Genomic DNA, 26,229 nt, shown 5'->3' on the forward strand with positions numbered 1-26,229 from the left:
TCATTTGTCACTGTCTGTCCCCAGGTCATTGTCTGAGAGCCACAGTATAACCACTGACCCGAGGGTCATAGTATACCCACTGACCTGGGGGCCACTGACCTGGGGGCCACAGTGTACCCACTGACCTGAGGACCACAGTATACCCACTAACCTGAGGACCACAGTATACCCCACTAACCTGAGGACCACAGTATACCCACTGACCTGAGGGCCACAGTATACCCACTGACCTGAGGGCCACAGTGACTCCTATATAATAATGTTTGTTTCTGTCCATCGTTTTTTCACCTCCTGTTCTCTGTACATCATGGAGACTTTACCATAGTCATACAATCAAGAGTTTTGTGTTGCTCCTGAGGGACAGTCATTTTCTGCATGTCACCTCTTCTCTTCATAATGAACAGTAGCCTAGGCTCTATATTCACTCCACATTCAGAAAAGGAAATGTACGATGGTTACTCTGAAACTCAACCCTGAGGTGGTCTATGACTAGTACCTCCTGACCATGTGATCTGGTCAGGACACACTCTGTGCCAGGTTATACGGGCCTGGGAATGAACTATAACTAAGATCTCTTGTGTTTTTACACATGATGATGTTTATTGTCATGAGTCTTGTCATGAGATTTCCCCTTAAATAGGCCAGCTGCAAAGTCAATATTGGCTATATTGTGAAAAGTTATGAAAACAAATGTGCTTTTTGGTCGTAATTTGAAGTTTAGGGTTATGCATTAGGGTTAGCAGTGTGGTTACGGTTATGGTTAGGCTTAAAATCAGATTTTATGACTTCATGGCTGTGCCAGCTAGTGACCACTCTGCAGAACTGCCTCCAGAACACTATTCATGACGAAAAACGTTAACCTGCTGTTTTTACGGTGCTCTTTAAATGCCACTCACGATATTACCTCTGAAAATCAATCTGTAATGGAAGGCTCTCTGAAACACCTTTGTTACAACACTACAAAGGATGGGTTGGTAAAGTCTAGATAGTAACGGCTAGCTTTAGAGAAAGCAGAGGATTGGGAGCAGTGTTAGAGCCTCATTATGTTCATGTACGTCAGTCTCTTCCCGCTGCCTAAAAACACAGAACAAACCTTTTTGGAGGATGGAATTAATCGTGTGTATGTGTTAATGTGTGTGTGTTCTGTGATGATGTGGTGTCCTCCAGCCTGAGTGTGTGTGTGTGTGTGTGTGTGGTTTTGTGACGATTGAGTGGTGTACTCCAGCCTGTCTCGTCGCCATGGGATTATCCTCTAAGCGGTTTCCACAACATTATTTCTTTTCTATTTTTAAAAGTGTGTGTGTGTGTGTGTGTGTGTGTACCCGGCCTCCGCTGCCACAATCCACACACTCACGCATGTGCGTGGGCAAACACACACCCATGTAGACACGCACACACACACGTTACAACAAGCCAACCGGCTATGCAAACAAACGGTAAAAGTCTAACTGCAATCCCATTTAAATTGTGGAATCTGGGCTGGGTGAAATCTCAAATGAAAGCACAACAGGCGTTGACCTAGACAGCTCTTTTAATGCTCTCAGCTGTTGTTGCTTATTTTAGGACATTGTCTAAATCACAGCCAGCCGCTGTTGTGTGTGTGTGTGTGTATATGTGTGTGTGCATATGTGTGTGTGGGCATGTGTGTGTGCATGTGTGTGTGTGTGTTTACAGTGTCAAAAAAATAAATCCTCACAAAAACAAGCAGGTTCTTACTAGTGCCTATTAAAATGAGATTGATGCCCCAACCTTCCTTTATTTGTGTTGTCACAACATTGTCACATGGTAGTGTCATTATAAACAACCTTCTCACAACCAAGGGGTGAATATTATTTATAGATCAGAGCATTGGAATGATAATTCAATTCAGTGATATAGTAGTCAATCATCAACCTGGGTTGTATTTGCTACTCACCAACCGGGCGAAAAATGGGTGAAAAAGGGAGGGACAACCTGAATTTGTCCAATAGGAAGCTTGGTTTTGTTTTCTGTTGCAAAACCTTTTGTTACGGTGTATCCTCATGAATTATGACCCTGATGTAGCCTACCACCAGACATCTCAGAAGTGGCTATGCATAGATAATAACAGAGAGTAGTAGCAGTGTGGGGGTGGGGGGTGGGGGCAATGCAAGTAGTCTGGGTAGCCATTTGATTAGCTGTTCAGGAATCTTATGGTTTAGGGTAGAAGCTGTTTAGAAGCCTCTTGGACCTAGACTTGGCGCTCAGGTACCGCTTGCATTGCGGTATCAGAGAGAACAGTCTATGACTAGGGTGGCTGGAGGCTATGACAATTTTTAGGGCCTTCCTCTGACACAGCCTGGTATAGATGTCCTATTTTATTTATTTATTTTATTTCACCTTTATTTAACCAGGTAGGCTAGTTGAGAACAATGTCTCATTTGCAACTGCGACCTGGCCAAGATAAAGCGTAGCAATTCGACACATACAACAACACAGAGTTACACATGGAATAAACAAAACATACAGTCAATAATACAGTAGAACAAAAGAAAACAAAAAGTCTATATACAGTGAGTGCAAATGAGGTAAGTTAAGGAAATAAATAGGCCATGGTGGCGAAGTAATTACAATATAGCAATTAAACACTGGAATGGTAGATTGGCAGAAGATGAATGTGCAGGTAGAGATACTGGGGTGCAAAGGAGCAAAATAAATAAATAAATACAGAATGGGGATGAGGTAGGTAGATAGATGGGCTGTTTACAGATGGGCTATGTACAGGTGCAGTGATCTGTAAGCTGCTCTGACAGCGGGTGCTTAAAGCTAGTGAGGGAGATGTGAGTTTCCAGCTTCAGAGATTTTTGCAATTCGTTCCAGTCATGGGCAGCAGAGAACTGGAAGGAAAGACGACCAAAGGAGGAATTGGCTTTGGGGGTGACCAGTGAGATTTATCTGCTGGAGCGCGTGCTACGAGTGGGTGGCAGGAAGCTTTGCCCCGGTGATGTACTGGGCCGTACGCACTACCCTCTGTAGTGCCTTGCGATCGGAGGCCGAGCAGTTGTCACAGCAGGCAGTGATGCAACCCGTCAGGATGCTCTCGATGGTGCAGCTGTAAAACATTTTTGAGGATCTGAGGACCCATGCCAAATATTTTCAGTCTCCTGAGGGGGAATAGGTTTTGTTGTGCCCTCTTCACAACTGTCTTGGTGTGCTTGGACCATGTTAGTTTGTTGGTGATGTGGACACCAAGGAACTTGAAGCTCTCAACCTGTTCCACTGCAGCCCCGTCGATGAGAATGGGGGCATGCTTGGTCATCCTTTTCCTGTAGACCACAATCTGTAGTCCACAGTCCACAATCCTGTAGTCCACAATCCCTATAGGCTGTCTCATCGTTGTCGATGATCAGGCCTACCATTGTTGTGTCATCAGCAAACTTAATGATGGTGTTGGAGTTGTGCCTGGCCATGCAGTCATGAGTGAACAGGGAGTATAGGAGGGGACTGAGCGCACACCCCTGAGGGGCCCCCATGTTGAGGATCAGCGTTGTGGATGTGTTGTTACATACCCTTACCACCTGGTGGCGCCCCGTCAGGAAGTCCAGTTGCAGAGGGAGGTGTTTAGTCCCAGGGTCCTTAGCTTAGCGATGAACGTTGAGGGCACTATTGTGGTTCCTCTCTAGGTTTCTTCCTAGGTTTTGGCCTTTCTAGGGAGTTTTTCCTAGCCACTGTGCTTCTACACCTGCATTGCTTGCTGTTTGGGATTTTAGGCTGGGTTTCTGTACAGCACTTTGAGATATCAGTTGATGTACGAAGGGCTATATAAATACATTTGATTTGATTTGATTTGATTTGAACACTGAGCTTTAGTCAATGAATAGCATTCTTACATGGGTGTTATTTTTGTCCAGGTGGGAAAGGGCAGTGTGGAGTGCAATAGACATTGCATCATCTGTGGATCTGTTGGTGCGGTATGCAAATTGGAGTGGGTCTAGGGTTTCTGGGATAAGGGTGTTGATGTGAAAAATGACCAGCCTTTAAAAGCATTTCATGGCTACAGACGTGAGTGCTACGGGTCGGTAGTCATTTAGGCAGGTTACCTTAATGTCCTGGGCACAGGGACTATGGTGGTCTGCTTGAAACATGTTGGTATTACAGACTCAGACAGGGAGAGGTTGAAAATGTCAGTGAAGACACTTGCCAGTTGGTCAGTGCATGCTCAGAGTACACGTCCCGGTAATCCGTCTGGCCCAGCGGCCTTGTGAATGTTGACCTGTTTAAAGGTCTTACTCACATCGGCTGCGGAGAGCGTGATCACACAGTTGTCCGGATCAGCTGATGCTCTAATGCATGTTTCAGTTTTACTTGCCTCGAAGCAAGCATAGAAGTTATTTAGCTCGTCTGGTAGGCTCGTGTCACTGGGCAGCTCTCGGCTGTGCTTCCCTTTGTAGTCTGTAATAGTTTGCAAGCCCTGCCACATCTGATGAGCGTCGGAGCCGGTGTTGTACGATTAGATCTTAGTCCTGTATTGATGCTTTGCCTGTTTGATGGTTCGTCAGAGGGCATAGCGGGATTTCTTATAAGCTTCCGAGTTAGAGTCCCGCTCCTTGAAAGCAGCAGCTCTATACTTTAGCTCAGTGAAAATGTTGCCTGTAATCCATGGCTTCTGGTTGGGATATGTACGTACAGTCACTGTGGGGACGACATCCTCGATGCACTTATTGATAAAGCCAGTGACTTATGTGGTGTACTCCTCAATGCCATCGGAAGAATCCCGGAACATATTCCAATCTGTGCTAGCAAAACAGTCCTGTAGCTTAGCATTTGCTTCATCTGACCACTTTGTTATAGACCGAGTAACTGGTGCTACCTGCTTTAATTTTTGCTTGAAAGCAGGAATCAGGAGGAAAGAGTTATGGTCAGATTTTCCAAATGGAGGGCGAGGGAGAGCTTTGTACGTGTCTCTGTGTGTGGAATAAAGGTGGTCTAGAATTCTTTTCCCTCAGGTTGCACATTTAACATACTGATAGAAATTAGGTAAAACTGATTTAAGTTTCCCCGCATTCAAGTCCCAGGCCACTAGGAGCTTCGCCTCCGGATGAGCATTTTTCTGTTTGCTTATGGCGGAATACAGCTCATTGAGTGAGGTTTTAGTGCCAACCTCGGTCTGTGGTGGTATGTAGACAGCTATGAAAAATACAGATGAAAACTCTCTAGGTAGATAGTGTGGTCTACAGCTTATCATGAGATACTCTACCTCATGCGAGCAAAACCCTGAGACTTCCTTAGATATTGTGCACCAGCTATTGTTAACAAATATGCATAGGCCCCTGCCCCATGTCTTACCAGAGGCTGCTGTTTTGTCCTGCCGATAGAGTGTATAACCCGCCAGCTGTATGTTCTTATTGTCATCGTTGAGCCACGACTCGGTGAAACATAAGATATTGCAGTTTGGTAGGATGGTTGGTAGGATATACGTGCTTTCAGTTTGTCCCATTTATTTTCCAGCGAATGAACGTTAGCTAGCCGAATGGATGGCAAGGGCAGATTAGCCACTCGTCTCCTGTTCCTCACAAGGCATCCTGATCTCTTTCCGCGAAACCTACACTACCGTTTAAAAGTTTGGGGTTACTTAGAAATGTCCTTGTTTTAGAAAAAACAAAAACAATTTTGTTCATTCAAATAAAATAAAATTGTTTAGAAATACAGTGTAGACATTGTTAATGTTGTAAATGACTATTGTAGCTGGAAACGGCAGATTTTTCTGGAATATCTATAAAGGCGTACAGAGGCCCATTATCAGCCACCATCACTCCTGTGTTCCAATGGCACACTGTGTTAGCTAATCCAAGTTTATCATTTTATAATGCTAATTGATCATTAGACAGCCCTTTTGCAATTATGTTAGCACAGCTGAAAACTGTTGTCCTGATTAAAGAAGCAATAAAACTGGCCTTCTTTAGACTAGTTGAGTATCTGGAGCATCAGCATTTGTGGGTTCGATTACAGGCTCAAAATGGCCAGAAACAAAGAACTTTCTTCTGAAACTCTTCAGTCTTTTCTTGTTTTGAGAAATGATGGCAATTTCATTCGAGAAATTGCCAAGAAACTGAATATCTCGTACAACGCTGTGCACTACTCCCTTCACAGAACAGCGCAAACTGTCTCTAACCAGAATAGAAAGAGGAGTGGGAGGCCCCGGTGCACTACTGATCAAGAGGACAAGTACATTAGAATGTCTAGTTTGAGAAACAGACGCCTCACAAGTCCTCAACTGGCAGCTTCATTAAATCGTTCCCGCAAAACACCAGTCTCAACGTCAACAGTAAAGAGGCAACTCCGGCGACTCCGGGATGAACACAGGAGTGATGGTTGCTGATACTGGGCCTCTGTACGCCTATGTAGATATTCCATAAAAAATGTGCTGTTTCCAGCTACAATAGTCATTTACATCATTAGCAATGTACTGTATTTCTGATCATTTCTAAGTGACCCCAAACTTTTGAACGGTAGTGTACTTCTCCTTTTCCAGCGAATCAATGGGATCTGGGCCTGGTCAGGTGTCTGTAGTATATCCCTTGTGTCCAACTAATTGAAGAACTCCTCGTCCAATTTGAGGTGGGTAATCCCAGTTCTGATGTCCAGAAGCTCTTTTTGGTCGTAAGAGACGGTAGCAGAGACATTATGTACCGAACAACTTACGAACAACGCAACAAAACAAACAAAATAAGCATGGTTGGTTAAGAGCCGATAAGACGGCAGCCCTACCCTCCGGCGCCATCTTGCTTGTCAGTGGATGCACTACAAAGGGAATAGGGTGCCATTTGGGACACAGCGAGTGTGTGAAGCCTCAGTGGTAATGCAGACTGTCTGGCAGTAGTCACAGAGGGACAGGGTTTATTAGGTTGAGTGGAGGTTTTCTGACAATACTCTAGGTGTGAAAAGCGTTTTTCACTTCCGTCTCCTCTCTTTCCCTCTCTCCCTCTCTCTTCCTTCACCCTCCCGTGCAAAGGGGAAGCCTGTGGTTCAACAGCCTCTCTCTCTCTCTCTCTCTCTTTGTGACCTTGGGATATACTCCCCTTTGACTTGAGCTCTAAATATAGCAGCAGACCAATACCTCCCCTCCTGTTTACCCCGATACCTTTCCCCTGCATTCAGACACACACACATTTCATTCATTTAGCAGATGCTCTTATCCAGAGTGACTTACAGGATAAATTAGGGTTAAATGCCTTGCTCAAGGGAACATCAACAGATTTTTCACCTAGTCGGCTCTGGGATTCGAAACCAGTGACCTTTCGGTTACTGGCCCAATGCTCTTAACCCTAGGCTACCTGCCACCCTCACACCTGTGTGCAAGCGTTCAAACACACACACACCTACACGCACACACATCTGCGCACACACACGCATTCCATAAATAAACTAATTTCAACGTCCCATCTAGCTGTCAATCATTGTTGAATGCTGAATTGTCTCTCTGAAATTGAATTGATCTAAATTGAGATTTTACTTTCCGATCAATTTTTCCCATGATATTACTTTCTCTAGAGTATTGCTTTATTTATGGATGCTCTTATTGTATTTTGGGGGTCCAAGGTGAGCTTCTACTTTATTGAAAAGATATACAGTACTGACTGACTGGCTGATGGAACCTATTTTTTTGTGCATATTGAAACAACTATTTTACAATCTGTACAATACTGTATTGGTTGTAGAGAAAGCATCCATTAGATTGAAGTCATATTGCTGCCCTAGAATGTCTATAGTGACAGAACAATTACTGTAGTCTGGCCTCTGCTCTGATGTATGTGTGTGTGTGTGTGTGTGTGTGTGTGTGTGTGTGCGTCTGTGTGCTCCTCTCTCTCCTCTCCTCTCTCTCTCCACGCTCAGTCTGCCAGGGAAAAGTACCAGGATGTTTCTCCCTTTTCCTAATTGGTCGAAAGTGTTGAATCACCTGTCTGAGGAGTAGCACCATCACAAAGCCTTGTTTCAGAACACACACACACACACACACACGCAGCGTCTCACACAGAGTGGATTAGAGAGAGAGAGTGTGTTGTCACTCTTCCTCTCTCCTCTTCTTCCTCGCAAGTCTGCCAAAAGATGTCACACTCACAAGCTACGTTCATGTGCGAACAAATTCGTAGCTGATAGTTTAAGCTACAGGAAATCCAACATTTAGTCACTGATTCTTTGTTTGGAGATATGGGAGTGTTTGGCAGACATTTGTCACATGGATTAGTATAATCAGAAAGTATTAGATTTTCTTAACATATACCTTACCTTACCTCTTGCACTTCGGAGATGTAGCTATTTAACAGAGCTGGTTTGGAACTACTTTCATTTTCTATTTGTTTGTGTTCACGTCGAGGACACCTTATAACAACAACCTTTGGAGCACACATTATAGCAAGAGTGTTATTAAACATTTTGCTGATAACCCTCATTACCTTAATGTCTGCTCCCTTTGGACAACTGTGTGTGTGCGCATGCATGCGTTCATGGCAATGTGTGTGTGTGTGTTTAACACCAAGATGTTTAGCAGATGACTATTAATGTTAAACTAAAAAAATATATTTTAGGTGTCGTTCTCACAGATAAAAGGTTTCCACTTTTTGAGTTGAGGCACTTCATAAACATTTTATTACGGCACTTCAGTGTGAAAATGACATGGAGAGTTGAATTGTAGCTAAACTATATTGAAGAGTAAGTCCAGATATCGTGATCTTTACAGATTAAAACCAGGCTTTTCTTAGTTAAAGGCCTCAACTGTCACCTTTACACCCCTGCCCTGTGGTCAGTAGTGGAGGGGACCAACTCCAAGCATTTGCTCCCAGATCTCATCGCAAGCTCCTGAGATATGTGATAACTGTTCCAGAGTCAGGCCTGGGCCGTTGACACGCAATCTCATTCCAGCAACAGAGAGAATAGACTGTCAGTGTCCCCCCCTGGTCTTCTCTCTCCCCCGGTGTGGCGTGCCAATGAGAGATGGACCAGTGGGCAGAGACAAATCAGATCTAAACCGGCAGACATGACAGAGAGGGGGGGGGGGGGGGGGGGGTTGAGAGAGGGGAGAGAGGTTGAAGAGAGGGGAGAGAGGAGGGAGAGAGGGGAGAGAGGATGGAGAGAGGGGAGAGAGGTTGAAGAGAGGGGAGAGGGGAGGGAGAGAGGGGAGAGAGGATGGAGAGAGGATGGAGAGAGGGGAGGGGGGGTTGAGAGAGGGGAGAGAGGTTGAAGAGAGGGTAGAGAGAGGGAAGAGAGGATGGAGAGAGGATGGAGACAGGGGAGAGAGGTTGAAGAGAGGGGAGGGAGAGAGAGGAGAGAGGATGGAGACAGGGGAGAGAGGATGGAGAGAGGGGAGGGGGGGTTGAGAGAGGGGAGAGAGGTTGAAGAGAGGGTAGAGAGAGGGGAGAGAGGTTGAAGAGAGGGGAGACAGGAGGGAGAGAGGGGAGTGGGGGAGAGAGGAGGGAGAAAGGGGAGAGAGCATGGAGAGAGGGGGTTGAAAGAGGGGATAGAGGTATAAGAGAGTGTAGAGAGGAGGGAGAGAGGGGCGAGAGGTTGAAGAGAGGGGAGAGAGGAGGGAGAGAGGGGAGAGAGGTTGGGGGGAGAGAGGGGAGGAGGGAGAGAGGGGAGAGAGGAGGGAGAGAGGATGGAGAGAGGGGAGGGAGGATGGAGAGAGGGGAGAGAGGATGGAGAGATGATAGAGAGGATGGAGAGAGGGGAGAGATGATGGAGATAGGGGAGATAGGATGGAGATAAGGGAGAGAGGGGAGATACAGGCATCAATTCCAGTGGAGAAATAACCTGGAGGAATTTTTCAATTTTTTCATAATTTGAAGACCTGGAGGTGACCTTGACTTGATGTTTTAGAGAAAGTAGTTTTTGTCATTTCTGGTAGATGGATTCAGTTCAAAGCAGTTCAATTCATACGATCTTCAGCATTGCTCATCTTGGATGTTATTAGCAGGTTGTGACAGTTTGTGTCATTCCTGGTGGGCAAGAAGTAGTTGAATTAATGTCAACCTGAATGTCATTCATCTTGGAAGAGACGTTCACAACGAGTGTCTGAACTCATCTTGCTTTCACATTCTCTGTTGCTTGCCAACTGGCTTCCGCTGCTGTTAACAATGCTATCTTGACGAGCATCAGTATGTTATCTAACAGTTTGATCAATGATCAAGGGACACCTCCCAGAGTTATATTGTCTCCAGTAACAACATTTATCTGGTCTCACCAAAGTCAGATACCATCTATCACAACAGAACAGGGACGGGAAGAGAGATAACACATCATTAAAGGTACAGTATGGGATCTGGGAATCTGTTCCTCAGTTCAATTAAGGGCTGCCGTTTTGTTGTTTTTTAATATCCCAGAATGTAGCTTTAAGATAACGTAGGATGTCAAAGCTAAGCACCGACCACATTATTATACATTTTTATCACATCCCCTCAATGTAGTTTCTAATCTTTTCAGTGCCTGGGGCGTTCATTATCTGTTTGTTTTAATGCGTTCTATGTTTCAGACAAGACGGTATGTACAGTTGATGTCGGAAGTTTACATCCACTTTAGCCAAATACACTTAAACTCAGTTTTTCACAATTCCTGACATTTAATCCTACTAACAATTCCCTGTCTTAGGTCAGTTAGGATCACCACTTTAAGATTGTGAAATTTCAGAATAATAGTAGAGAGAATGATTTATTTCAGCTTTTATTTCTTTCATCACATTCTCAGTGGGTCAAAAGTTTACATTCACTCAATTAGTATTTGGTAGCATTGCCTTTAAATTGTTTATCTTGGGTCAAACATTTCAGGTAGCCTTCCACAAGCTTAAGTTTGGTGAATTTTGACCCATTCCTTCTGACAGAGCTGGTGTAACTGAGTCAGGTTTGTTGGCCTCCTTGCTCGCACACGCTTTTTCAGTTCTGCCCACAAATTTTCTATGGGTTGAGGTCAGGGCTTTGTGATGGCCACTCCAATACCTTGACTTTGTTGTCCTTAAGCCATTTTGTCACAACTTTGGAAGTATGCTTGTATCATTGTCCAATTGTCCATTTAACTTCCTGACTGATGTCTTGAGATGTTTCTTCAATATATCCACATAATTTTCCTGCCTCATGATGCCCTCTATTTTGTGAAGAGCACCAGTCCCTCTTGCAGCAAAGCATCCCCACAACATGAGGCTGCCACCGTCGTGCTTCACGGTTGGGATGGTGTTCTTCGGCTTGCAAGCCTCCCTCTTTTTCCTCCAAACATAACGATGGTCATTATGGCCAAACAGTTCTATTGTTGTTTCATCAGACCAGAGGACATTTCTCCAAAACGTACGATCTTTGTCCCCATGTGCAGTTGCAAACCATAGTCTGGCTTTTTTATGGAGGTTTTAGAGCAGTGGTTTCTTCCTTGCTGAGCGGCCTTTCAGGTCATGTCGATATAGGACTTGTTTTACTGTGGATATAGATACTTTTGTACCTGTTTCCTCCAGCATCTTCACAAGGTCCTTTGCTGTTGTTCTGGGATTGATTTGCACTTTCCACACCAAAGTACGTTCATCTCTAGGAGACAGAACACGTCACCTTCCTGAGCGGTATGATGGCTGCGTGGTCCCATGGTGTTTATACTTGCGTACTATTGTTTGTACAGATGAACGTGGTACCTTCAGGAATTTGGAAATTGCTCCCAAGTATGAACCAGACTTGTGGAGGTCTACAATTTATTTCTGATTTCTTGTCTGATTTCTTTTGATTTTCCATGATGTCAGGCAAAGAGGCACTGAGTTTGAAGGTAGGCCTTGAAATACATCCACAGGTACACCTCCAATTGACTCAAATGATGTCAATTAGCCTATCAGAAGCTTCTAAAGCCAAGACATAATTTTCTGAAATTTTCCAAGCTGTTTAAAGGCACAGTCAACTTAGTGTATGTGAACTTCTCACCCACTGGAATTGTGATACAGTGAATTATAAATGAAATAATCTGTCTGTAAACAATTGTTGGGAAAATTAATTGTGTCATGCACAAAGTAGATGTCCTAACCGACTTGCCAAAACTATAGTTTGTTAACAAGAAATTTGTGGAGTGGTTGAAAAACGAGTTTTAATGAGTCCAACGTAAGTGTATGTAAACTTCCGACTTCAACTGTATGTGCTCAAATGTGCTTCATTTGATCGGGATGGATCTGTGATGTGTCTGAGCCAAATGCCTGTAAGCATAATAATTATGTACATTTTCACTGGAAAATCACGTTTTTTTACTTAAACTTGACATCGGAATGATTTGCATCAAGGTCATACACCTGATTTCCCGTGTCTAGCTTTAGCATACTGTCTGCTTCTCTGTACTGTAGAGAGATTTCTTCCTCTTGATAGGACACCATTATGAGCAGCAGCCTGCAGATAATGGCTACGGTATCTCATTACCCCCCATTGCTAGAGTCCAACTCGCTATTTTCCTCTCCTCTGCACAGTTACAGCAAAATAACATTTCATTACGGTTTTGGTCTTGGCTCTAAGAGGAACGCTCGCTGCAGGTGAAACATATAATTGCGAGTGTTTCTTGCTCGACTTTTAGTCAAGAAAATGCTGGCGTGACTTCTGAGGCTCTGATTGGTCTGTCTTTCCAAGGGGAGGTCATGGATACATGACCTTGGTGCTGAGGTTGAGGGATTTGCCTCAGTGCTGTTGTTCAACTGGCGTTTGTCAAGAAGCGTGTGCGCATGTGCACATGCAAGTGTGTGTGTCTTCGTCTGTCCGTGTGTGTGTTGAACTGGCATTCATCATGAGTACTCCCTAGTTGAGTTGTGTAATCCCCCTCCTGCCTCTTCTCCCAGTGCTGAGATAGGAGTGTGAATCTCACCTCGGCTGCACCGTGTTAGAAGAGCCCTCGTTGATCACAGTGAGAATGAGATGCTATGGGAAAGACAGAGACGAGGTGCTATCTCTGAAAGACATAGATGTTATACGGGAAGGAGATATCTTCTGTATCTACTAACGGTATAGATGTTGCCGTTATGACATCATCACCACATCTGTCTGCATTGTGTTCATCAGAAGAATGTCTTCGTTTTTTTTTCAATTACCGTAATTTCTGGACTATTAAGCACACCTGAATATAAACCGCACCCACTGAATTATTAAAAAATCTGTATTTTGTACATAAATAAGCCGCACATGTCTATAAGCCACACCGGTACATTGAAACAAATGAACTTTACACAGCCTTTAAACAAAACACGGCTTGTAACAAAAATAAATAGGCTTTAACGAAACACGGCTTGTAACAAAAATAAATAGGCTTTAACGAAACACGGCTTGTAACAAAAATAAATAGGCTTTAACGAAACACGGCTTGTAACAAAAATAAATAGGCTTTAACGAAACACGGCTTGTAACAAAAAAAAAAAAATAGCAGTAAACAGTAGCCTACCAAGAAAGTCATTGGTCAATATCTTCCTCCTCCTGTGCACTGAAACCACTGAAGTCATCTCCTTCGGTGTCAGAGTTGAATAGCCTCAGAATTGCTTCATCCGATGTTGGATCGTTTTCATTGTCGCTCTCGTCACTTTCATCCGGAGGCAAATACCCCGCTGAGCTCATGCTGCCCCTTCAACACGCAGCAGTCCTGCCTTTCGAAACCCGTTGATGATAGTGGTCTTGGCTCAGTGTCGACCCACTGGCAGACTTGACCATAAGTTGCTCTTCGCATGCGGCCCGTTTTAGTGAAGGATTTGTCCCCACTTGTCATCCAAGCCTTCCACTGAACACGGAGCGCCACCTTAAATGCACGATTTACACTGATGTTGAGTGGCTGCAAATACTTTGGGCCATCTGCTTTTCTTCCCTCTGAAAGCTTTTGTTGTCTTTTTGCACTGAGTCAGTTCCTCACGCTGCTGTTTCCAACGTCTTATCATCGACTCATTAAGGCCAAGCTCCCGTGCAGCAGCTCTATTTCCTTTTCCAACAGCCAGATCGATCGCCTTCAACTTGAAAGCTGCATCATATGCATTTCTCCGTGTCTTTGCCATGATAAGGATGACAAAATTACTACCGTAATCAGAATGATGGGAAGTTTAAGCGCGCTCGATTTACGTCACATTATGTGACGGTGCTCAGTTTTTTGGCGGCATGAATCTTGTGAAAGAGGGAAAAATCCATAAATTAGCCGCGTCATTGTATAAACCGCGAGGTTCAAAGAGTGGGAATAAAGTAGCGGCTTATAGTCCGGAAATTACGGTAAGTGTTTTCTGTCTTTAAAGCGTTTCTTTGGTAGATTACACAAAACTGGCCCTTTAGACCCCAGCTTTAGACCATTGCTGTGATTAGAGGTCGCCTGATTAATCGGAATGGCCGATTAATTAGGGACGATTTCAAGTTTCCATAACAATCGGAAATCTGTATTTTTGGACACCGATTTGGCCAATTTAAAAAAAAAATATATATATATATTTTTTTACACCTTTATTTAATCTTTGTTTAACTATGAAAATCAGTTAAGAACACATTCAAGAACACAGGAATAGTGGGTTAACTGCCTCCTTCAGGGGCAGAACGACATATTTTCACATTGTCAGCTCGGGGGATCCAATATTGCAACCTTACAGTTAACTAGTCCAACGCTATAACCACCTGTCTCTTATTGCACTCCACAAGGAGACTGCCTGTTATGCGAATGCAGTAAGACAAGGTAAGTTGCTAGCTAGCATTAAACTTATCTTGTAAAAAACAATCAATCAACCATAATCACTAGTTAACTACACATGGTTGATGATATTACTAGTTTATCTAGCGTGTCCTGCGTTGCATATAATCTGACTGAGCGTTCAAGCATACAAGTATCTGACTGAGCGGTGGTAGGCAGCAGCAGGCTCGTAAGCATTCATTCAAACAGCACTTTCGTGCGTTTTGCCAGCAGCTCTTCGTTGTGCGTCAAGCATTGCGCTGTTTATGACTTCAAGCCTATCAACTCCCGAGATGAGGCTGGTGTAACCGATGTGAAATGGTTAGCTAGTTAGTGGGGTGCGCACTAATAGCGTTTCAAACGTCACTCGCTCTGAGACTTGGAGTGGTTCTTCCCATTGCTCTGCATGGTTAACGCTGCTTCGAGGGTGGCTGTTGTCGTTGTGTTCCTGGTTCGAGCCCCGCGAGGAGAAGTACGGAAGCTATACTGTTACACTGGCAATACTAAAGTGCCTATAAGAAAATCCAATAGATAAAGGTTAACGGAATACAAATGGCACAGAGAGAAATAGTCCTATAATTCCTATATTAACTACAACCTTAAACTTCTTACCTGGGAATATTGAAGATTCATGTTAAAAGGAACCACCAGCTTTCATATGTTCTCATGTTCTGAGCAAGGAACTTAAACGTTAGCTTTTTCACATGACACATATTGCACTTTTACTTTCTTCTCCAACACTTTGTTTTTGCATTATTTAAACCACATTGAACATGTTTCATTATTTATTTGAGGCTACATTGATTTTATTGATGTATTATATTAAGTTAAAATAAGTGTTCATTCAGTATTGTTGTAAATGTCATTATTACAAACAATTTTTTAAAAATCGGCCGATTAATCGGTGTCGGGTTTTTTTGGTCCTCCAATAATCGGTATCAGTATCGGCGTTGAAAAATCATTATCGGTCTAGCTGTGATTGCCTATTATTCCCATATGAAATAGAACAAAAGCTTTAGATTGATGGGAAATACAGCGATGCAACAGCTACTGAAGAACTGCATGAGATAGAGAGGGCAAAATAAGAATGTATTTACCTCCTTAGGAAGTGGATAACCAAGGTATTGAGTTGAGACTGCATGTGTCACGCCCTGACCGTAGAGAGCTTTTTATGTCTCTATTTTTGGTTTGGTCAGGGTGTGATTTGGGTGGGCATTCTATGTTCATGTTTCTATGTTTTCTATTTCTCTGTGTTCGGCCAGGTATGGTTCTCAATCAGGGACAGCTGTCTATCGTTGTCTCTAATTGGGAATCATACTTAGGTAGCTTTTTTTCCCTGTGTGGGAACTTGTTTTTTCTGTGTGGGAACTTGTTCTTCGTTTGTGTGCAGATAGTTTGCACAAGGAAGCAGTTCGGTCGTTGTTTTCGTTATTGTTTTGTTTTGTCTAAAGTTTCACTTCAGTCATAAATATTATGTGGAACTCAAGGAACGCTGCGCCTTGGTCTCATCCTTCTTCATACGACGACCGTTACAGCGTGTGTGTGTGTGTGTGTGTGTGTGTGTGTGTGCGCGATTTGTGGAGAGAAACTCATTAAAGTTAGACCCTGGGCACTAGAAGAAACAGTGGTAGAGTGGTGCATTGTGGGATGCTCGGAGGCTAACGTTGGGGTAACACTGTCGTCAACAGTGGGGAGAGGTTGCCAATAACGTGGTCCCTTCCTTGTTTATAATTTATCACCAATGAGAGGTTACCGTGGGCTACTGTGTTTGTCTCAGAAACTAGGACAACAGCAGTTTATCTTACAAATGTACGCTTCAATATTTAATTTGCCTTTTGAGAGTCATTTCTGAAACATGCCTCTGTACAACTAAGAAGGAAGTTACTATTTTTGAATACAGGGTCGTATTCCTTACGGCACTCAACGAAAACGTTCTGAGACGGAAAACAAAAAAGAGCATTTCTTATTGGATTCTTAACGAGCATTCTTAAGTCCAAGCAGACCCTCCCTGTGTTAGTCTGTTTTCGTCCGTGTGGTGCCTAATGAATACAACCCAGAGTGACCATGAAGTGACCATCTTTGAATGCACAGGGTTATAGCCTATATTAAGCCATGAAATGAGGCAACAGATTAGCACAATTAGTTGATGCTGAGACAGTAATACAACTACATTGGAATCTGTGAGCTCCCTCTGACACCCGACACTTAGTTATATTTTTAACAATTTAATTTATTCCAAATAAATTAGAGGTTCTTCTCCACCCGAGTGGAGTGGAAGGAGTACTGTTTACTGTGTGTGTTTATTTCCCCCTACTACCCCCCCCCCCCCCCCAGCATACTGCAAATATTCAACATTCATATGATCACTGTAAAAATAGGTCCTAAACTGTAATCCGCACGATATGGCGTCTGCACCATGAGTGTGTGCGTCAGTGTGTGTGCGTCTATTGATGTCTCTGTGTCTCAGTCTGTCTCTTGATTGGAGGCAGTGATAAGTAGAACTGAGATCAGAGGAGCAGCAGAACTGAAGAGAGGCAGGTATCATACACACACACACACACACACACACACACACACACACACACACACACACACACACACACACACACACACACACACACACACACACACACAGTTCCAGGCATGGTCAACCTCATTAGCCAGCTCCACTCTGGTGAGTTCCACGTTCCAATCACCCACAGTCAAGCTTCCGCAGCCCAGACTGTGTGTGTGTGTGTGTGTGTGTGGTCAGTCGGATACTGAGTCCTGGGCTTAGCAGCAGACAGCCGACAGGTCCTTAAGAAACCAAACTGTGGAATTCACTATCATTCAGCTCTTCTGTCACACAACTGAACTGTGCTACGGCGTAAAGATAACTTTACTGTATGCTGTAACACAATAGAGTATCTTACATTACTAACATATACATTACATACAGAACAGTAGATGTCATGTTTAGCATTCTCATCCTCATCCTATGAGTACTAACCTGAAACAACACCACTGCTGGAGAGAGAGAGAGAGACAGAGAGAGGGGGGAGAGAGAGAGAGAGGGGGGAGAGAGAGAGAGAGAGAGGGGGGAGAGAGAGAGAGAGACAGAGAGAGGGGGGAGAGAGAGACAGAGAGAGGGGGAGAGAGAGACAGAGAGAGGGGGGAGAGAGAGAGAGAGGGGGGGAGAGAGAGAGGAGATACAGAGAGAGAGACAGAGAGCGAGAGAGACAGAGAGGGGGGAGAGAGAGAGAGAGACAGAGAGGGGGAGAGAGAGAGAGAGAGACAGACAGACAGACAGACAGACAGACAGACAGACAGAGAGAGAGAGAGAGACAGACAGACAGACAGACAGAGAGAGAGAGAGGGTTGGATTGCTACTCCACAACGTTATGTGAAAGAGATTCTAGCTTCCTGGAATCACTCTCTCGTTCTCATCTGCAAATGTAACACATTTGGATGCCCTGAACAATACATACAGTACCCTACAGTACAGTACATAGATGCAGTGCAGTGAGTACATAGATGCAGTGCAGTGAGTACATAGATGCAGTGCAGTGAGTACATAGATGCAGTGCAGTGAGTACATAGATGCAGTGCAGTGAGTACATAGATGCAGTGCAGTGAGTACATAGATGCAGTGCAGTGAGTACATAGATGCAGTGCAGTGAGTACATAGATGCAGTGCAGTGAGTACATAGATGCAGTGCAGTGAGTACATAGATGCAGTGCAGTGAGTACATAGATGCACATGCATTTCTCCTACACGATGCCCCAAGGCATCGGTGTTCTTTTTCAGCTCGTACTCCTTTTCCCCTGGTAATGTAGCTGGACAGTTCATGTATTGTAAAGGTTACATTATAACCTATATTCAGCCTAGTGATGCTGTAGTGACATTTTAGTCATGGTAAATGTTCAGCAGTTGGTAGAACGTGACCCTTGTAGCGCCAGGGTAGTGGGTTCGATTCCCGGGAACACCCATACTTAAAATGTATCCAGGCATGACTAAATTGTCTAGTAATTGGCATATATTATTATATATTATATGTAACTGTGTCTGCCTAAGGGGCAGACTGACAGACAGACAGACAGACTGACCGCTAGCTAAGCGGAAGGTCACTGATCTACAGTGCATCTCAACATGCCTTCCTCTCAGCCGCGCCCCTAAATAATTAATAAAGCCAATTTTTAGGAGATCTGAGGTTCAGAAATGACCTTGCGTTGATCTGGTTCACTTGTTTATTTGGATCCCCATTGGCTCTTGCAGAAACAGATGCTACTCTCACAGGGTCCACAAAGAAACACAAAACAGGACAAGTAGCAGAACACTGATACACTGATTTTAAAAGACAATGATATACAAACAATACAACAACAAAAAATATTACAGTCAATATAACGAAGCAGCCAATGTGTGTGTTAGAGTGTTTCACGGTCCCCAGTAGTTCCATGAGATGTTGTTTAACCCCTGTAATTCTAAGCCGCTGGGGGGAGGGGGAGTGCTGAGCTGACATATGGAATTGTTTTAATAAGGTCATACCATGGATCATTTAGCTATTTGATTTCGAATTTTAGGACACTGTTAGGTATCACTCAAATATATACAATTATTATTTGATCAAATGTCGAATTTGGCCTTTACTACTATAGCCCATAGAAACGCATTGATTAACACATTCAGAAATGGCAGAAAAAGACAGTCAAAAAATGAATGACAAGAAACAACATTCTGAAGTGTCTGTCCTGTATCTAGGAGATGTAAGAAAGCTCGGGATTGAACCTCTTTTTTTGGGGGGGGGGGGGGGGGGGGTAGGCACAAAGCTACCTCTATACTTCCAAATGGTATGGGTTACATTCAGACCAGTCCTGTGACACTGTGGGGGTCGTAGAGCAAAACGAAGAACACTGTCATGTTCGTGAGAATCGGTTTCGGATGTTACAAACATAAGTCGACAGTACTGACTTCAGACCAGTCCCGACCAGGGCCGTTGAGCAGAATGGACGCTACAGACATATTCGTGAGAAGACAGACTTTTGGGATGTCTCATGTTCTGACAAGCACCGCTGTAGCTCGTCCACCTTCCACCACAAATGCGGAAGGCCGCCATCGGCCGATGCGTTGGATTGAGATGCAGTCCGTGCAAAAATGAATCTCTAGTTTAAACTGAAGGATTTTGATGTGGATTTTTTGTATTATATACTTAGATTGACACACCGGTGAGTAGTTGGAGATGGAAGGGAGTTCCATGTGATCATGGCTCTGTATAAAATGTGCCGTGAATTCGTTTTGGATTTAGGGACTGTGAAGAGACCCCTGGTGGCATGTCTTTAAAAAATAAAAAAATATTTAACCTTTATTTAACCAGGTAGGCTAGTTGAGAACAAGTTCTCATTTACAACTGCGACCTGACCAAGGTAAAGCAAAGCAGTGTGACAGAAACAACACAGAGTTACACATGGAACAAACAAGCGTACAGTCAATAACACAATAGGAAAAAAATAAAGTCTATATACAGTGTGTGCAAATGGCTTGGGGAGCTATGGCAATAAATAGGCCATAGTAGCAATGTAATTACAATTTAGCAGATTAACACTGGAGTGATAGATGAGCAGATGATGATGAGCAGATGATGGTGTGTAAAGTAGTGATACTGGTGTGCAAAAGAGCAGCAAAGTAAATAAAAACAGTATGGGGATGAGGTAGGTAGATTGGGTGGGCTATTTACAGATGGACTATGTACAGCGGCAGCGATCGGTTAGCTATTCAGATAGCTGATGTTTAAAGTTAGTGAGGGAAATGTAAGTCTTCAGCTTCAGCGATTTTTGCAATTTGTTCCAGTCACTGGCAGCAGAGAACTGGAAGGAAAGGCGGCCAAAGGAGGTGTTGGCTTTGGGGATGACCAGTGAGATATACCTGCTGGAGCGCGTGCGACTTGTAGATGACCTGGAGCCAGTGGCTTTGGCGACGAATATGAAGCGAGGGCCAGCCAATGAGAGCGTACAGGTCGCAATGGTGGGTAGTATATGGGGCTTTGGTGGCAAAACGGATGGCACTGTGATAGACTGCATCCACTTTGTTGAGTAGAGTGTTGGAGGCTATTTTGTAAATGACATCGCAGAAGTCGAGGATCGGTAGGATAGTCAGTTGTACGAGGAGTTTAACTTCCTCAACGTGACCATGATAACAGACTGTCTGGTGTTATACCTAGGAGTTTAGCTTCCTCAACTTGACCATGATAACTGACCGTCTGGTGTTATACCTAGGAGTTTAGCTTCCTCAACTTGACCATGATAACTGACCGTCTGGTGTTATACCTAGGAGTTTAGCTTCCTCAACTTGACCATGATAACTGACCGTCTGGTGTTATACCTAGGAGTTTAGCTTCCTCAACTTGACCATGATAACTGACCGTCTGGTGTTATACCTAGGAGTTTAGCTTCCTCAACTTGACCATGATAACAGACTGTCTGGTGTCATACCTAGGAGTTTAACTTCCTCAACTTGACCATGATAACTGACTGTCCAGTGTTATACCTAGGAGTTTAACTCCCTCTACGTGCTCAGTGGCCACACCCTTTATACACGACTCCAGTTGAGTTTTAGGTCTTAGAGAATGTTTTAAAATACAATGTATTTAAGACCAGTTTATTATTAATCACCCATTCAGATTCAGAGACTTTTCCCGTTGTGTTTTATGTCATTTGGTATTGTATTGTATTTGGTATTTGTATGTCAACCAATCTGCTGAGCAGCCTGAACTGTTTGCTGCCTCTTGTGCATCATTTCTGGAGCGATAGAAAGGACCGAAGGGGTTGACTGGGTCCACATGGAAGAGTTGATGTGTTTTCTGCTTTGATTTAGACATAAATTATATCTCGATTACACATTTTGATAATACACAGGTAGTTTGCAGCCAAGGGTAGGATTGGTCAAAATCTATAAATGTGATAACTTCCTTGAGTTCCTAAACATTGAGGGACAGTTTTCTAAACACAGATTATGCCTAAATAAATAAAAACAACTTTTAATATAGTGTACTTCAATGCTTTGAGTCAACGACTAAAGGCTTAATCTGGGTCTGGGAAACTATCCTTGTCCTGAGCGTCAAAGTTTTTCCTTAAAAAAAAAGGTCACATTGGCTATTGCTAATTCGGTTTTACAAAAGGGTGTTTTGCCCTTTCTCTCTTTGTACTTTAGAAGAACGATCAGTTATTTAAAGTCATAATTAGTCTTAGTCCTGAGCTGCATGGAAAGTGTTAGATCCGGGAACCGCAATGTATTAGTGGGACCAGATTTTCTGCACGGCAAATCACACAAATCTTTTTGAGGAAAAGAAAAATGAAGAGCCGTTCCGCTGAGCACTGGGAAAGCTCTGGGAAAGTTAAGCTCCACTTTATTCTTGAATAATCACGTCAACTATTCTTTCTGTGACCCCAAATCCAATTCCGGTTAGCGGTATAAAACCCAACCCTCTGAATATCTAATGCTCTGAGGAACTGTTCCTCGCCTTACCGTTCCGGTCAGGTTTGAATATATCTCCAATGTCATTGTGAATATTGGGAGAGTGATTCTATCAGTTCATGATCAGTTGAATCCATTACATCAGTTCTAGTCAGTTCATACTGGAAGGGGTCTCAGCATGTTGTCAGTATCAGTGCAGTTGATGCCAAACGTTATCCAAACGTTACATCATCACCCTATCACAAGCCCGTGATTAAAACCGTACGATCACATGACCTGTGTCGCATTTCTGCTTGGGAGCTTGGGATTGGCTAATCCGTTTAAGGCTAATTGTTCCCACTCTCCTCCACATTAAGCTGTCAGCTTACAAATGGAATGACCCACCTATCACAGAACACAATGTCATCAGCAGTCTGCCTACCCTCCCTCACCTTTCTAATGTCACTATTAGCGTCTGGGTCAGACTACTGTCAGCTGCTTATACACTTAAAACGAAGTGTGTTCATGTGTGTGTGTGTGTGTGTGTGTGTGCGTGTGTGTGTGTGTGTGTGTGTGTGTGAGCGTCTAACCTTCTTCACTCATAACGCCCCGAGGCTCCTTAGTCGTGAAATCAATTCCATTCCACACACCCTAACCTCCAAAACTTGAAGGGAGTTTTCATACATGATCTCTATCCTCACACACGCACACACAGACAGACACACACAAAAACAGTTTTTGCTATTTTCTCCCTCCCGTAGATAAATTGAGGCGTGCATGCGCGCACCTTTGATGGTGATGTGTGGACTAGCGTAGTGGAGGCTTACAGTGGGATTTTTTTTTGTGGAAGTCTACAGTCACAAGATCTTATGAATAGTTAATAGGCAATAGAAGCCAGCCCAGAGAGCTGGGGGAGAGAATGTGCTGGAAACATTATTATAGTCGCATGGGGAGGACAACAGTGGAGCAGAGAGAGAGAGTAAACTAAGAGGGATAGTTCTGTATTGTTTTGAGACATCTGTGTTTGACAGAACTACGGTGTGCTGTCAGAATCAGTGTCACATTACAATGATGTGTCCTTGTGTTAATGTCATGTATTGTTGATATCTCACATCCTGTCAAAAGGAGTACAAGAGGAAATGGACTGAACTCCACAGGGCCTTGTTTGTTTTCACACCTTAACCCATTGGTACCTCTCTCCTCTTTCCCCCATATCTCTCTCATTCTCTCATCTTCCTTACTCTTTGACTGTCCTCACCTTCTCTGTGTGTTTCATACTGCTGTGTGGCTATCAGATTGTGTAAGCCTTTTTTGCGTGTACATTTGTGCACGCCCACACAGGGGGAATATGGTGGAAAACTATAGCAGAACTTATCCAAATTGACAGTTACTTAGCTGAGCCTGTAAAGTCTGGCTGACGTTACAGGAGAGTGGCCTGTCTGGTGGCTGTCAACTGCAGCGCTGCAGCAGAGGGTTGAAACAGTCGAGGAGGGGGGGGCGCCTCAAAGCCTGTGCCCACACAGTCTGGAGTGGAGTTATCACACCAAACACACGATAGAGCGATCAAATAGAACGTTGTGATGTACCATCTATCACTATTAACTAAACAGTCGCGTGCGGTATTGTCCCTCCCCTCTCCTCTTTTACTCCCCGACACAGCTGTTTCATTGTCAAAAGGGACGTTGTTTCATTTAACACCCAAACTGTAGAAGTAAATGATCTGGCACTGAGCTTACATCTCTTCTGTTTCTCTCTCTCAGCTTTGATGTCAGCTGGATGCTGTACCACCAACTGTAGAAATGTGAAAATATGGGACAGGTAAGAATCATTCAATAAGACACATTTGAACTTTTTTGTAATTTAGCAGATGCTTTAATCCAGAGCGATTTACAGTAGTGAGTACATGCATTTTCATACTTTTGACCCCTGTACTGGTCCCCCGTGGGAATCGAACCCACAACCCTGGCTTTGCGAGTGCCATGCTCTACCAATTTTGCTCCCGAGTGGCGCAAGGCACTGCATCTCAGTGCAAGAGGCGTCACTACAGTCCCTTGTTCGAATCCAGGCTGTATCATAAGGCGGCGCACAATTGGCCAAGCATTGTCCGGGTTTGGCTGTTGTAGACCGTCATTGTAAATAAGAATTAGTTCTTAATCTTGCCCGGTTAAATGAATACAAATATTTAAAAAAAGATCCCTTCCTTAAACGTAGCCCTCAGCAAAACTTTACAAAGCCTGTATAAGCAGACCTGAGCCAGAGGGAATAGAAGAATTGTAACTCTAGCTGTGTCATCCTATGAGTCAGAGAGAACGCACCCGCCCAGTGTGGTAGCCTGGTCCCAGATCTGTTTGTGCTCTCTGGAATGCCAATGACCAGAAGTTGACAAGAGACCACAAACAGATGTGGAACCAGGCTACCAGTGTGGTAGCTAAGGTGTACATCACATCAGTTGGCCAATCTGGGTGTATAATAATCAAGCTGTGTGGCAGACAGTGAGACTGTAGTGGGTTTAAAGTAATGAAGAGATAGAGGTGACCTTGCCATCTTAAATCTTGGCCCAGCGGGGAGGGAGCAGATGACTCTGTGTGTGTGTGTGTAGGTGGCTGTTTTAATATTGAATGATTCAGTGACAGGACATCCCCTCTCTCCTGGGGGATACACACAATCACTTCTTGATGTTTCATTCTGCCCAAAGATGGAACATACTCGTTTCCTGTTCTTTACTTTCTCAGAATTCCTCTCACCCTCTTTCTCGTATTCCCCCCCTTTCTCGTTCTCATTCTCTTTCTCGTTCTCTCTGCCTCTTTAGTCACATCATAACAGTAAGTATATCACTGATGCATTCAAAATATGCCTTAAACATGTCCTCTTCTCGCTTATAGCTTCGATGCCTCTTCTTGACAACACTGCACCCCAGCTGGGACGTTTGGGGTGAGACGTACCTCCTCAACGGTGGGATAAGGAGGGTCCAACACTCCTGCTGCCCTGGCCCAAACAGACACTAGGACAACTGGACACCCCTCTCTAAGATCCTGATGGTCTGTCCCATCCGTCCTCATATACTACTATGTTTTCATTTCTACATATCTAGAGTTCAGGACAATTTGGGGGAAAACTTGGGAATGCTACTAGGACGAATGGATGGCATTCCCAAAGACTGCCACAGCTAAATGGATGAGAGTGAGACTGGATACCGCATATGAGCTCCCTGCCAACCACCAAGACATGGCCTACCTCCCAGAGAGGGAAAGAAGCAGGGGAAGAAATGAAAAGAAGGAGAGAAGAAGAGGACCACTCCTCTCAGCTCATCAGTCTGGGGTTCTCTCTCTCTCTCTCTCTCTCTCTCTCTCTCTCTCTCTCCTGTTCCTCCCTCTGCCTCTACCCTTTCTCTCTTATTATATATTTATCTCTCCTATTCCTCTTTCTCCCTCTGCCTCTCCCCCTCTCTCTCGCTCTCTCTCTCTCTCTCTCTCTCTCTCTCTCTCTCCTGTTCCTCTTTCTCCCTCAGCCTCTTCCCTCTCTCTCTTAATCTTTATATCTTCCCATTCACTTCTACTTTCTTCTTCTCTTTCCTCTCTCCCCTGCTTTCTCGCTCTCTCCCACCACCCCCTTTCTCCTTCCATCCCCCCGTATCCCCCTCTCCCTCCTCCTTCCCCCCTATCTCCAGCAGCCTCCACAGATATTCATCATCTTCTTCTGTGTACTGAGACATTAGTAATCTAATATTCCTCCTCTCGTCTGCAGCCACAAATCTAGATGATAAGATTATCCTATCCTCGCCCGGTCATCATCTCAAACTTTTGTTGACCAATTTCATTAAACAGAGTGAAAAAGCTGAAGTTTGTGTTAAAGGGAAAGTTCAGCAGAATTGCATATTTAGATATTTGTTTCCTCACCTTGAAAACAGTTTCTCAAATATCTAATTTTGCTGAACTATCCCTTTTTTAGAAGTTCCTAGGCAATTACCCTCCACCACCAACATGCTGTGTCTTATTACAAAACTACAAAATGGCCGCCAATGTTAGCTTGTTGGGTAACGTTGTAGTTCTAACCAGATACAGTGTTACGGTGTTAGCCTAGTTTTCTTTTTTGTAAAATCTTGCTCCCTTCCGAGCACCTATATTTCCAGCTAGGGAGGTGAGTATACATTCTCCATGTTGTTT

General features: G+C 43.9%; 1 protein-coding gene across 2 annotated transcripts in view; it reads left to right on the plus strand.

Moving 5' to 3' along the window:
• LOC139370283 (coiled-coil domain-containing protein 85A-like) overlaps positions 1-25,060 on the plus strand; it is a 32,698-nt gene extending 7,638 nt beyond the window's left edge. The window contains exons 3-4 of one of the 2 annotated variants that reach the window (XM_071109672.1): positions 23,827-23,884; positions 24,949-25,051. In XM_071109672.1, coding sequence (XP_070965773.1) covers positions 23,827-23,884; positions 24,949-24,967 — 77 coding nt within the window. In that variant the 3' untranslated portion in view covers positions 24,968-25,051. Of the gene's footprint in view, positions 1-23,826; positions 23,885-24,948 lie in introns of both variants that reach the window. The other variant, XM_071109673.1, reaches the window with a different exon arrangement.
• The last annotated feature ends 1,169 nt before the right edge of the window (positions 25,061-26,229 follow it).

This window comes from Oncorhynchus clarkii, chromosome 17 (genome assembly GCF_045791955.1).
Source record: "Oncorhynchus clarkii lewisi isolate Uvic-CL-2024 chromosome 17, UVic_Ocla_1.0, whole genome shotgun sequence".
Taxonomy (NCBI): Eukaryota; Metazoa; Chordata; class Actinopteri; order Salmoniformes; family Salmonidae; genus Oncorhynchus; species Oncorhynchus clarkii.